Source organism: Embiotoca jacksoni, unplaced genomic scaffold, assembly GCF_022577435.1.
Source record: "Embiotoca jacksoni isolate LCO1_2020_lvr unplaced genomic scaffold, fEmbJac1.0.p SCAF_4, whole genome shotgun sequence".
In the NCBI taxonomy this organism is placed as follows: domain Eukaryota; kingdom Metazoa; phylum Chordata; class Actinopteri; family Embiotocidae; genus Embiotoca; species Embiotoca jacksoni.
The window spans coordinates 16,778,080-16,791,269 of NW_027185392.1; the positions used below are offsets into that span (position 1 = coordinate 16,778,080).

Below are 13,190 nucleotides of genomic sequence, written 5' to 3' on the forward strand. Positions count from 1 at the left end.
GACATGAAAATATTAACCCACAGTTCAAATTCACTTTAATATCTGCTGAATAAATCGTTTTAAGTTGCTGCAACTCTTTTGAAGTCAGCGTTAGTATCGCCCACAAAAAACCTTGGAAATCTTGGGGGAAGCGTGTGATTCTTTTTCAAGTGACATGTGGCAGCTGAACAGACGAAATGGGCCAGTGCTGTTTACAGTTCACCGGCCATTAAAGAAAGCAAGAGCGGTGTGGATTGGCACAGTAAACAAGCAATGCTTTTAAACACAGATGCATAATTTAACTTGTAGTACTACATAATGGAGGGCAGCCGCTTGGCCCTGCTGCCAGAGCCAGCGTCAGTGTGACAGTTTGGGAGATCTGACTCCAGAGCTGCGTCGCAACGGTCACAAGACTCGAGCTCACGGACAGAGAGTCCCTCCACCTGGAACCCCACCTGATGATGACGATGATGCTGTCAAAGCCGTTGTAAGGGTTCTTGATGTAGCCGAAAAGCCCGAGAGCCATGAGCTTCAGCAGCATCTCCAGACCGAAGAGACTGGTGAACACCATGTTACTGATCTCCAAAATATCTGTCAGCTCCTGCGGCTGAGGAGTGGGAAGCGTTTGTGGGGAGGAAAGAGGGAGAGATTGATGTACGGAGACGGACAGGCACAGAGAAATGAATAAACAAACAGACAGACAGTCAGTGTGGAGCGCAGCACACTCAGCATGTTAGGAATTTCTGATATAAGATCTCAGTGAGGGTCTATGTGGACTGAAGTTCACCAGGTTTTTACCCACATTTTTTTTAGAGTGGACTGAGATAATATATTTCTACTATTAATATGATTGATATTACCTAAAGCAGTAAGCCAGAGAGGAATTGCACAGGAGTCTAAGGAAACAATTTCTCATATGTTAACAAAGCTGTTCAGATTTAAGTTATTAACACTCATTCAAACTGAAAACCAGGTACCAAGTAGAAGCTGTCCAGGTTTGTAACATGGGGGGACTGCACAGCTTTTACGTCATTGATTCAACTATTAATTCTAAATTAAATGAAAGAGAGCTGGAATATATAGTTGAAGTTGAACCACGAGTGAACTTTCAACAGGATAATGATCCTAAACACCCCAGGACTACCACCAAGGAATTAAAAAGAACAAATAGATGGTTAATAAACAGCCATAACAAATACCAATTATTTGTTTTGGGGGATTTGAAATAAGCAGTAAACGCACCTTTAAACTGAAGGTGTTTTGCATGGAAGAGTGGTCAAAAATTCCAGCAAGCTGCTGTAAGAGACTGGTGGACAACTACAAGAAGTTGTTTCTACTGAAGGAGCTTTTGATGCCAAGGGTGTACTTCCATTTTCCACAGAAGAATAATACATTTGTTGATATTTTTGTAGAATTAATAATTTAAAAAAGTCCCAATTATGTCACAAAAGCCAGCACTTTCCAATAGTATGGACTTATATCTTCACATGATTGTTCTCTTTAAAAGCTCAGTAAACATATCCAAATGCTTTTAAACATAATTTTGGATTAATAATAATTTTGTATGTCGTCTACACAAAAATGACACATTACTCTTGTTGGGATTATTTTCCCATCCCATCCATTATTTAGGTTTCACAAGAGGTCTCTAAAGGGAAATCCCACTGTACATTCTTTGAGGGAATATCTTTGTTGATATTAATTCATAGCGCATAAAACATACACGAATAGAATATTTCCATATTTGGCCTAATAACAATAAATAATGATAATTTCAGTATTTTGCCACTTTCATCAAATGTTTAAATGACCTTTCTTAACCTTTCTGCATATTGGATTTTAACAGGGTCAGGGAAAAAAAAAAAAAAAAAAACATTTTATATTCATTATCATATGGTATTTTCCAGATACAGCACTGCAGTTTGCAGGACCCCAAACAATGAGGAAGTAAAGCCCCTGTCAAAAAAACACGAGAGTTAATATTATCCACACATGCTAATAACAAGTCGTTCGCTGTCTGCATAATCAAAGTGTAATGTTCTACCTCTGTGCCACAGAGCTGTTGCTGAACAAAAACTATGATAGTAAAAACACATGAAAGAAATCCATCATGGCAGTGGGTGACATTTCCTCACTACAGTGAACACAGCCGCTGTGGTTTATTTCTCTCAGCTCGTCAAACCAACAAAGCAGTGTAAACAAGCAACTATGTCTCTGAGCATGCTCGATGACATCTGTCTGACACAGACATAACTCTCCAGAGATGAGAAAGTCTCTGAGTTGCTTCAGACTGAACTGCACTGGTCACGTTGATTGAAAGGATGAAATATGTCCCAATGAAATGCTATGGCTCTCGTGTGTATTTAATAGTTATTAAATGATAATATAGAGTTCTCTGGCACCGAGGAAAAATACATCAGGCTTCAGCGCCACATTCATCTGTTATTATAGTCACGCATATATCCCTACTGTTCATTTTAGTCTATGCAGGGAGGTTGTTGGTAATATTTTTTAAAAAGGATACAAAAAAAAGAAAAGGTCAGCCCTTGTCATTAAACATTAGCCATTCAATACGTTAAGCCCATCCAGACCTGTCATATTGTTCAGGAAATGGGCCAAATGCAATCTTCCCTCGTCTTCCACAATCTGTCCCTGCCTTTCAGCCAATCACAATGTCAGATCTGTCCTCCTCCTCCACCTCACTCCTCCACCCGCTTCTCTCGCTCTGCTCCATCTCCAGAGCCCTCTCTCTCTCTCTCTCTCTCTCTCTTTTCCCAGGGTCACGCTTTAATTAACACTTCAGGTCTTATGAGTTTCTCCATCTCCTGCTACACGCCTGCACACACCCACACGCAGTCTCATGTGCACTCACAGTCATACACCCACAGACACACACGCACCTCATGATCCCCATATGCCCGGCGCTGTAAGTGTTAATTGGAGGGTAAGTTTATTGACTCCACCACACACAGTGATTAGCACATAAATTTCCAATCAAACTTTAGTCACATCCAATCAGCGCGCGCACGACTGTGCACGTTCACACACGTACACGCAGCCTCTCACACCAGCACGCACGCAGACATACCTGCTCGTGGTACTCTATGCCCATCGACAGCGTGTTAATAAGGATGGCAATCATGATTCCTCTGCTGAAGTATCTGCTGCCAACAATAAGTTCCAGTTTAGTTTGTAGTCCCGCCCAGCAGCGCTCCCACAGCCTTTTCTTTGGCTCAGACACCTGTGCATCACCGAGGCAGGGGCTGCTACAGTGGCACGGGCTGTTACTACGACACGGGCTGTTGCCATGGCATGAGTTGCTGTACCCATGTTGCTGGTCTTGAGGCTGCTCGTTAACATTTTCGCTGTCACTAAGTTGGCTGTAGTAGATGCAGTACGGGCATACTGAGGACTCTCCAGGGACCTCACCTGGCAACGGTAGCGCTGGATGCGAAGCACACCCTCCTGCAGAGACATCAGAGAGGAGGTGATATAGACACGGGCCACATAGCCACATGAATCATACATCCACAGGGGCATTATTGCAGAAAGCTGATTCTGTATGTTGCATCCGTGTCGACATTCTGTCATATATTCTATGCTCAGTAAAGGAGAGGAAATTCTTTTCATTTCTGGGAGACAAAAATTCAATAACATGAAAACCACTGTGCAGTTGGGAAGCTTTTGTGCAGAGGGAGAGCTCTTTTATTAGAATGGGGATGTGTGTGTGTGTGTGTGTGTGTGTGTGTGTGTGTGTGTGTGTGTGTGTGTGTGTGTGTGTGTGTGTGTGTGTGTGTGTGTGTGTTTGGGGTGGTGGGGCTAAGATTTCAGCAGAATTCATTAGCGAGCCGTTCGGGAGGAATGCTCCAATGACATAACAACATACACTAATCTAGCACGAGCAGTGCACTTGTCATCACAATTACAACAAATTCATGTTTCACTGGAGACTGATATAGTAAATCCAATCTAGTCATTCTTTGGTGTGTGTCTATAGATAATGGGGCCGACAAGGACATTTTCAGCAGGCACACTTGCTAAAAAGGACTGCCTTGTCTCCATGTACAGAGGCTGTGGCCCCAGTGTATGTAACAGCAGTCATTTCTTATCACTTTTCTGTGTGGGAGAGACGCCCCCAGCTCCAATTAGTATGTAATACTGAATTGTATTCAGATTTGATATGTATTTTCTCTGTTACTTAACCAATTTTACAAATCAAGGTCAGTTTACTGAGCGCTACACAGCCTGTGAAAACAGCTGTAGAAAGTGTTGTGAAACACTGAGGGGCTTTGTTCGCTCTGAAAAAAAATATCCCCCGATGATGTCTGGATTATCGGGATTATATCAGTTTGGATTTTGAGATAACTGGGCTCTGGACTTTAAAAAGATGCATTGTGTTTTTGGGACATGACTCATGCTCGGAAAAAAGTCAGAATATCATTGGCCTCTGCTGCTTTCGTTTTGACCGTATAATTTTGTTTCCTCCCGAGTGAGTCCCCCTAATTTAGAGCAATTTTATGAAGTACCCCTTTAAACCATCTTCTAAGCTCTTGTCTCCTAAAAGCTACGTGGTTTATCCAGGGTAACTTGACATTGTCTCAGACAAGACAAGCTGCTCTTGTTGTTTTTCTAAAGGTTTTTTTTATATATATACTTTTATAATGCTTTGAGTAACTCCCCAGCTGCACACAGTGCCACAACATAATGAAAAAAAAAACATTGTTTCACAAGTAAAAGGTTTTTCGATCAGTGGTGTTATCACACGTAATCCAAAGAACATAATGAAAGAATCTTCAATATCCTGTTGCAAGTAATTTTCATGAATATTTGCATCCTTTCTCTCCCCTGGGATTTCAGGGAAACAAACATGTTCGGCAGCACAGATGAAGAGATTGGATAAAAACAATAGGTTAGAGAGAAATGTTTTTGGTTAAACTGTCTGTCGACACTTTAACCTTTGGGCTTGAATAAGGCTTCACCTGACTGTTTCTCACAGTTTTCGCTGTGTCTGGAAACCCTGTTTTCATGAAGGTTTGCTCAGCCGCTCTAAAGGGCGGACCGATTAGCGACCAGTGGGGGGTGACTAAGTGAGCTGGCGTTGAAATAGTTTCCACAATGGCAGAGGTGGTGGAGTTTCAGCACACATATAGTATAATGAGGTCAATGCTGATTGGTTAAAGGCTGCTTCAATAGTTTCAAAATTACCAGGTCTACGCCCATTAGCATGCAATGACTGGAAACAATCTTCAATGGAGTGTGGCCACATTCATCTATTCACACACTCACTATGGGTCTGGTCAAACGTGCTATGCTCTAATTTGTCATATTTCTTATATTTATTTCGTTTTTCTTACAAAGTATATTTTTCGAAACCATGTCGTTGTAAGGTGTAATGACATTTTCCTTATGTCTTAATCAGCATGATTATTATTGGAGTTTACAGTTGATGTGAATGTAAAGTGTAAAGAATATAAAGTTCTGCTGTAAGGACTTTAAATGTGTTGAGTGCCATGAAATAACCTGTGTTGTGATTTGGCGCTATATAAATAAAATTGAACTGAATTGAATGTGTGCTTCCCTTTCATTTGTTCCATACACTGTATCTCTTATTGTCCATCTTTGTAGTCCATGCATGCATTAGGATTACAACACCCTTAAAAAAAAAAAAAAAACAGCCTCTGGCAAGGGGAAGAAAAGTGTGCCCAGTTGATATCTCAAAATTTGGTCAAATAAATCTGAAGGGCTCTGCATGTTTAAATACTACTGAGTGGAAAATGTGCTTTTGTAATCTGGGTGAACCGGCTGCCAAAGATTATTTCATAAACAAAATAATTAATTGAAATAAAGCAAGCTTAGCCAAATCACTCCGACAAACACAAACAGAGGCACATTAAAGCTTTTATTTTCCCATCAAAAGAGTCAACACTGCTAACGGTGCTAGAATGCAGGGGGCTAGTCTTTGACAAGGGGCTCAAAATGTGTGCCTCTGCCTCTAAAACCCAGGCCAGGGTGGGAGGTTGTAGTGATGAAAGCATTCACAAACTCACAAACTCACAAACTCACCATGCTCCAGCACCAGCTGCGGCAGTCTGTTGACGGTCTCCGTGGCAGCCGCCCTCTTTGGATCCTGGCCCTTTGCATCCTGGGGACTGTAGAGAGGAGCTATGAAGGGATAATTAAAACCGTTCCCCCCTTTACTGACAGCAGGCTCGGACTGAGGCTGAGGACGCTGGTGATGATGCTGCTGATGAAGATGATAAAGCTGATGTAGGTGTGACAAGTCATTGGGGGCGTGGCCTGAGTGCCGGTGGGCAAGTCCGTTCATTTCCCCAACTCCGCCCCCTCTGGCAGATCCACCACCTTGCTCTTTCTGGCACACACACATGCAGTGAAACTGTGTGCGTCTCTGGGCGTAGCAACGGCACAGTCGGCGCGACGCCTTACGGCCCAGGTGTGCCAGGTAGCGGATGATCTCCTCGTAGCAGCTTCCTGGTTGGCTGTAGCTGGCCAGCGTGGAAGCTGATTGGTGGAGCTGGCGGGCGTGCTGCTCCGACTTCATTAAGGCGTGTTCTCTCTGTTTCGTTTCAGAAAACTGGGTTGCTATGACGACCAGGCACAGGTTGATCATGAAGAAGGAGCCCACCTGGTCAGGATAACACACACGTAAATACACTGGCTGTAAAGCAACTTTTTATGTTTGAGTGCGTGCGTGTGTCTTTGGGTACTTACTATAATGAGGAAAATGAAGTATATGAAGTTGTAAAAGGAATGTGCATCCATGACATAGTACATGATGTCTACCCAACCCTCCAGAGTAATTACCTGAATGAAAACATGCATACAGACCAATGGCAATAAAAGTGGTGTGTAGTGCACATATCATCATAATTATTTATTAATAATAACAGATTGATGCATTCCTGTAAAAAAAAATCCTGCAGATATTTACCTGAAAAATGGCAATCCATGCATATCCGATGTTATCAAAGTTAATAGCTCCTTTGTGTGGGTTAATTTCCCCAGCACGACACTGATTGTAATACTGGTACCAGTTCACACATGAGACTGGTTCATCTGCTCCTAGTGTCACTTCTGGATGGGCCTCCTCAGCACCCAGGAAGCAGGAAGTCCCGTCTACACTGCGGCGAGGCACATCAGAGCACCGGAGCATCCCATTGTCTCTCTCCGTGGAGCAGATGAAGGGGTGTTCATCTGTACCATCGGGCCGATAAAAGCCATTCAGGAAGGAAATGTTATATTTCCTGGAGAAGATGGGTGAAAAGTGAATGAACAAATGTTTTGTTTTACTTTTTATATTACATGGTTAAAACAGAGCAGATAAATATGAATGAATCTAACAACGGAACATAAAACAGCTGTATGTTTCTTTATTGACTTTAAAAAAAAAATCCATGAAAAGACCAAAACCATGAAGGAAAAGATCTGTTCTTGGTACTTTCACAACTTCCCTGTGGCAGTCAGACTTAAGGCGACTTATTCACAAAAATTAAGGGCCTGTTGTTTTTAGAAAATGTTAGAAAACAGATATTTGGTGTCCTGGTGGATATTTATTAATTATGCATAGATGGCGTATGTAAAGGAACACTTCACTCATTGTGGCTCACTGATGTGTTATTTAATTTAATCAAATTAATTTCACACAGTGGAACCAAGGAATGAGCAATATTAGGCTGTGGCTACACAGATACAGTAATAGTTGTAAGTGGAACAACTCCAAAGCCTGAAGCTTTAATCGGGCAAAACATGGAACAGACTTGAAATACAGGGAGTGAATTTCTAACACAAACTGAAGTGAAAGTTAGATGGATCAATCATTTTATTGATCTCTTGGTTCTGCTAAAGGTCTGTTTTCTAGAAAAAAGGAGAAAGCCGGTATGAAATACACAGGGGTGCTAAAGGAGGAAGTGAGGAAACAGAGAGAGAAATACAGATGAAGGGAAAATAATAAAAGAGTGGGAAGGTGCAGAGATAAACAATCAATCATCTGTGGTGTAGATAGGGGTCACAAGGGAGAGCTGCTGCCTCACTTCCTATTACAGAAGGTCATTTTGTTGTTTATGAGGCACAAAATACGAGCATTACCGCCTCGTGGTTGTTTGTCTCCGCCAACCAGTCAAGCTGCAGTTTACATCCATGTCTGTCTAGACTCATATAAAATATGTTCTGAGGACTTTGACCAATAAACCTGATTCTGATGGACACAAAGTTGTAGCTATAACAGTAGACGATCCTTTAAATATGGATGTTTCTATAAAGAAGCTACACATTTTCAAACAAGGATGCTTCACAAACTTCTTCGACCTGACTGCACAGAAGATCCAAACAATCAGCATTGTTTCAAGGTGGACACTCAAGATTAGTGGCACCAATTCAGTATCTGACCGAATGTGAAATATGGTCACAATCTCCCCCTCCGTTCCTGAGATATAGTGTTGAATATAGGACAGAAAGGTGTTTTTTTGGAAAATGTTATGATGAAGCTGACCTATGACCGTTTGGATACTAAAATTACATCACTTCATAACTTTTTACTATTAGACATTTGTGTGAAATTTTGTCATAATTAGCTCATTTATTCTTGATTTACGGCCACGAATATGTTTTGTGAGGTCATAGTGACCTTTGACCTCCAAAATGGTATCAGTTCATTCTTGAGTCCAAGTGAATGTTTGTGCCAAATTTGAAGAAATTTCTTCAAGGGATAGATATCTCATTCACAATAGGGGACTGACATGAGGTCACAGTGAACTCGACCTTTAACCTTTGACCCCTCCCTCCTCCAACATCTAATCAGTTAATCTTGAAGTCCACGTACAAACCACGTGTCCAGGTTTGTGACAAATTTGAAGAAATTTCCTCAAAGGGTTTCTGAAATATTGAATTTACGAAAACAGGACGGACAGCTGGAAAACCTGAAAACATAAATGTCTCCGGTCTTGGCTATCACCGCTGGAGAGGCATACAAATTCAAACTGCTAAACTGAGTAGAACGGTTAGTTTTGAGTAAAATGTTAGGCCGCTGTGAAGCAGGCATAACAATATCATATTGCTTTCCCTTATACAGCCGTTGTATAGACGTAGTAAACCAGCTGTCCAGTCCAGAAAATTACTTGTTTAATTCCTTTTCATTTGGTTTAAAGCTGCTCTATAAAGGACGTTTCTTCTTATTAGTGGTATTTACTGTGTATTCGTGATAAAACCACTGATTGCTTGTATCTGCCTACTCCAAACAGGACAACAGTACACCACCACAGCACCGCCACCGATTATTATCTAAGTGGGTGAGATGAGCAGATGTGAGATCAGGAGGTAAGAATGATGTTATGTGATATTTTGTGACCACAGTGTGAACAAGTGAACGGGAGCGGTAGTGTGAGCAATGGTGTCACAGCATCGGTGATTGAGCATGACACCGGGGACGACGGCGTGAGGGAGAGAGCGGGAGCGACAGTGAAACTCGGAGGGTTTTCTGTGGAAGCAGCCACTAAGAGTCGACCTCCGAATAACGACACTCCAAATTAATTTAGCCCTCTTAATCCCTTGATGTGTGATCTCTGATGCCTAGAGGGTCCGGCATTGAGACACATTTACACATTTAGTACCTCCCAGACAGAGCTGATTAGAGAACAAACAACATCAGATGATCTGTGATATCAATCCCCACTTATAAATAATAGCTGGGTGAAGGAAGATAATCAGTTGTGAGCAAACTTTTGACACAGCGTTCCGAGTAATGAGGCCGGTACATCCCTTGTTGTGACATCTGGCTGTTACTGCGATAACTCACGTTATCACATCCTCTCCCATGAAACAGCGGTTCCTCAGTAGCCCCGCCCACAGTTGTACGCCAACAATGCCGAAGATGAAGAAGACAAAGAAGCACAACGCCAGCACGTTGCCCAGCATAGGAAGGGTGTCGAGCAGGAGGGTCACCAGGATACGCATACCTAACAAAACACACACACACACACACACATACAGTATAAATACCAAGACGTTACAGTCAGACAAGCAAAGATCTGCGTTTGAACTGTAATTATTTGCCATTTAACTAACTGCTCTGCTTCAGTTCTGTGCAGAATACTCGCAGAGATTTCTCCAGTCTGGCCAACATTTCCTGTGACTTGCATTTTTGTAAGGTGTACTACTATTACACTGATAATTGGCCCCCACTCCACTCTCCTGTGGAGCACACATACAAAAACCTTCCCCCTTCCTGCTTCTAGACTTTTGGTTACTTCGAGTACACTCAAATTTAACAAGACCTCAGTCTGAGTTTTGTCAAGGTCACACAGTGCGGTAAAATAAACATAAAGTTGGCTGGCCAGTTTGTCCGGTGAGCTGTTGAGAACAACACAAGCATCTCAATGATTCCCATGACTTTGTTCAGCGTGCCCTGATTTGTTTACACAGGCATCCATCAAAATGAGAGCTGCGGTTGTTAACACATGCGTAGCTTTGGGAGGTTAAAGAAAGGAAGCAGAATTTAGAGTAGTCAGAGAGTGCAAGGACAGTGACACATTTGTCATTGTCTTGGCTGTGACTAACGAGGTTGCTGACTTTCAGCTGAGGGTTTTGCATCATCAGATGCAGCAATTGCAGCTCTTTTTATACATTGTCCAATTAATCGGGAGAGAAAGCTGATTGGGCAAGTTATCATAGTCTTGCACAGTCATCATATTTAATATTTTGTTCAGTCAGTGGCTTTCTGAAGTCTGCAATCCACAGACATCAGCAGATGTTTGGTATATGTCCTGCTGATGCTTTGCCAGGAACTGTACTGCAGCCATCTTCACTTCCTGCTTGTTTCAGGGCTTTTTGCCTTCAATCTGGTCTTCAGCACATCAAACACAGAACCATTTTGGATTGCAGTGAGGTCTGTATCTAGTTCAGTCAATCAGGAGAGCCCTCCACTGTTCACCGAGCATAACTCTGACCACAGCTCACGGCTTTAGCCTTAAACAGTGATTAAAGTCTGGAAACTCTGTTCAAACCAATCAGCGACCAATGGGGGCGGCTCAATGGGATGAAGCTGAACTTGTTCCAATGAAGGAGTTTCAGTGCAAAACATACAGTATGTGGTGGTAAATGACAACTGGTTAAACTTTTAAAATGAACTCGACTTCTTCAATCATTAGGGCGCAACGACTGCAAACAATCGTCACTGGAGCGTGTCCGGACCTGTCTATACACACAGTGAGTCTACTAATACCATGCGACTGTTCACTCAGTTTGGATGTGAACACACTTTTAAAAGTTCAAGTCAGCACTTTAAGTCAACCTCACAGTCAAGTTTCATTAAACATCACACTGTGTTGAACCGCAGAGTCAAAAGAATGGAAGACAATTAAAAAAAATGTCCTAATAACTTCTGAGAGAGCAGCATGTTGGAGCTAAAAAAAAATTAAAAAAAAAAAAAGGAGAAACACTCACTGGGCACTCGGTTGATGGCACGCAGTGGGCGGAGAACGCGAACGGTCCGGATAGCTGATAGGCTGACGTTGTGTCCATCCAGCGAGTACTCCAGCATTCTGCAGAGAGGGAAAGCCACCGCTGTGTCACCGGCATTCGGATCAGGCTGACCTTGGCAAACCCAGAACATCCGCAGGGAATCCAGCAGAACGCAGTCTCCGGGATACACCGCCTTTTAACTACCAATCACCAACGTCTGTGTCTCTCAGGACCGAATAATGCGATTGTCATTCTGTGAAGCTATTGTAGACACACACACACACACACACACACACACACACACACACACACACACACACACACACACACACACACACACACACACACACACACACACTTCCGCCGGTGCGTCCAGGCACGCGCGCACACACGCTTGACATTTAACTGGCATTAAACAAGTGTCTAAGCTTAACACAAAACACACACATGCACACACACTTTTGGCTCATATTTAATGTCAGATGCGCGTGTGTACGAGTGCATGCGCGTGTGTGCGTCTGTCAAACACTCACCCCACCAAAACAATGAAGAAGTCCAATCTGTTCCATGTGTCGCCGAGGTAACCACTCTGACCTATGACCCCGAGAGCCACCATCTTCATCACCATTTCCCCAGCAAAAAACGCAAAGATCCCATCGTCCAGAGCCTGTGCACGCACACACACACACACACACACACACACACACACACGCACACACACGCACACACACACACACACACACAGAAGGATTAGTGTAAACTGATTAAGTGGGGGAAAAAATTAAGGCAAAACTTTTCAGACCCTTGATAATAAAGTCTCAGCTGAACATAATTAGTTTCTAATTTCAGATGTGTGTGTGTGTGTGTGTGTGTGTGTGTGTGTGGAGGGGGGGGGGGGGGGGGGGGGGCTTTACCTGCAGCACGAAGGAGGTGTGGCCACAGGGCTGGAACATCCCCAGAGTCACACAGTTCAGCAGGATGGCCAAAATGCTCACACGCTCGAACCATGTGACACGAGGTTAAGGGTCAACACCACGGCAGAGTTTGAACACATATTACGATGACAAAATTCAACATTAACACATTTTAAAAAGCTGTGCTTTCAAACTTTAGGTTGACAGTTTGACTGACAGTAGTCTGAGCCAATCACAATGAGCCAAGGAGAGACGGAGATTCACTTCACTTGATGTCAGGTGTCCTCCTTTTTACCGATATCAGACATTCTCCCTCTGACATTTGCAAAGATGTTGGTAAGCAGGGAACTGAAATTCAATACTTCAAAATACCGTGTTCTGCATCCTGAGTCGACTGAGTTGACTTGGTGTTAAGATTTGATTAACTAAATAACAGATGAATATCAAGTAAAGTCTCGTAGTAAATTGCTGGGACATCAAAAGCTGTCAGAACATCTTCAATCCTGCTTGACATGGACTTTCAATTTTAAGTCTGTCGAACTTTACTGGAGTGACAAACATTTTTTTCTCAGCATATCAGCTCATTATTTATTTTGATTATCACAGTAGAAAATGCTGTTTAACATATCTGTCCAACGTCTCCCATTTAGATCTGGTTGCTGTGAAGGCTCTAGCATATTATTCACATAATTTTTATACTCATCAAACCAGTCAGTGACCCTTCGTGCCCTATGTGGAATCATCTGCATTCATTATATTTCTCCACTTATTTATTCAAGTTGTTCTCTCAGCCTTAAGTATGAAGCCAATGTTAATGTCTGCCGA

General features: G+C 42.6%; 1 protein-coding gene across 3 annotated transcripts in view; it reads right to left on the reverse strand.

The window, feature by feature from the left end:
* The window catches only part of LOC138208606 (voltage-dependent T-type calcium channel subunit alpha-1H-like), a 35,474-nt gene extending 23,009 nt beyond the window's left edge, over positions 1–12,465 (reverse strand). For all 3 annotated transcript variants that reach the window (XM_069166616.1, XM_069166617.1, XM_069166615.1), the window contains exons 1-9: positions 12,366–12,465; positions 11,985–12,118; positions 11,434–11,531; positions 9,788–9,947; positions 6,929–7,241; positions 6,709–6,801; positions 6,043–6,622; positions 3,068–3,444; positions 435–586 (exon numbers count right to left, since the gene is read on the reverse strand). In XM_069166616.1, the coding sequence (XP_069022717.1) occupies positions 435–586; positions 3,068–3,444; positions 6,043–6,622; positions 6,709–6,801; positions 6,929–7,241; positions 9,788–9,947; positions 11,434–11,531; positions 11,985–12,118; positions 12,366–12,404 (1,946 nt within the window). In that variant the 5' untranslated portion in view covers positions 12,405–12,465. The remainder of the gene's footprint in view (positions 1–434; positions 587–3,067; positions 3,445–6,042; positions 6,623–6,708; positions 6,802–6,928; positions 7,242–9,787; positions 9,948–11,433; positions 11,532–11,984; positions 12,119–12,365) is intronic.
* Positions 12,466–13,190: the final 725 nt, after the last annotated feature.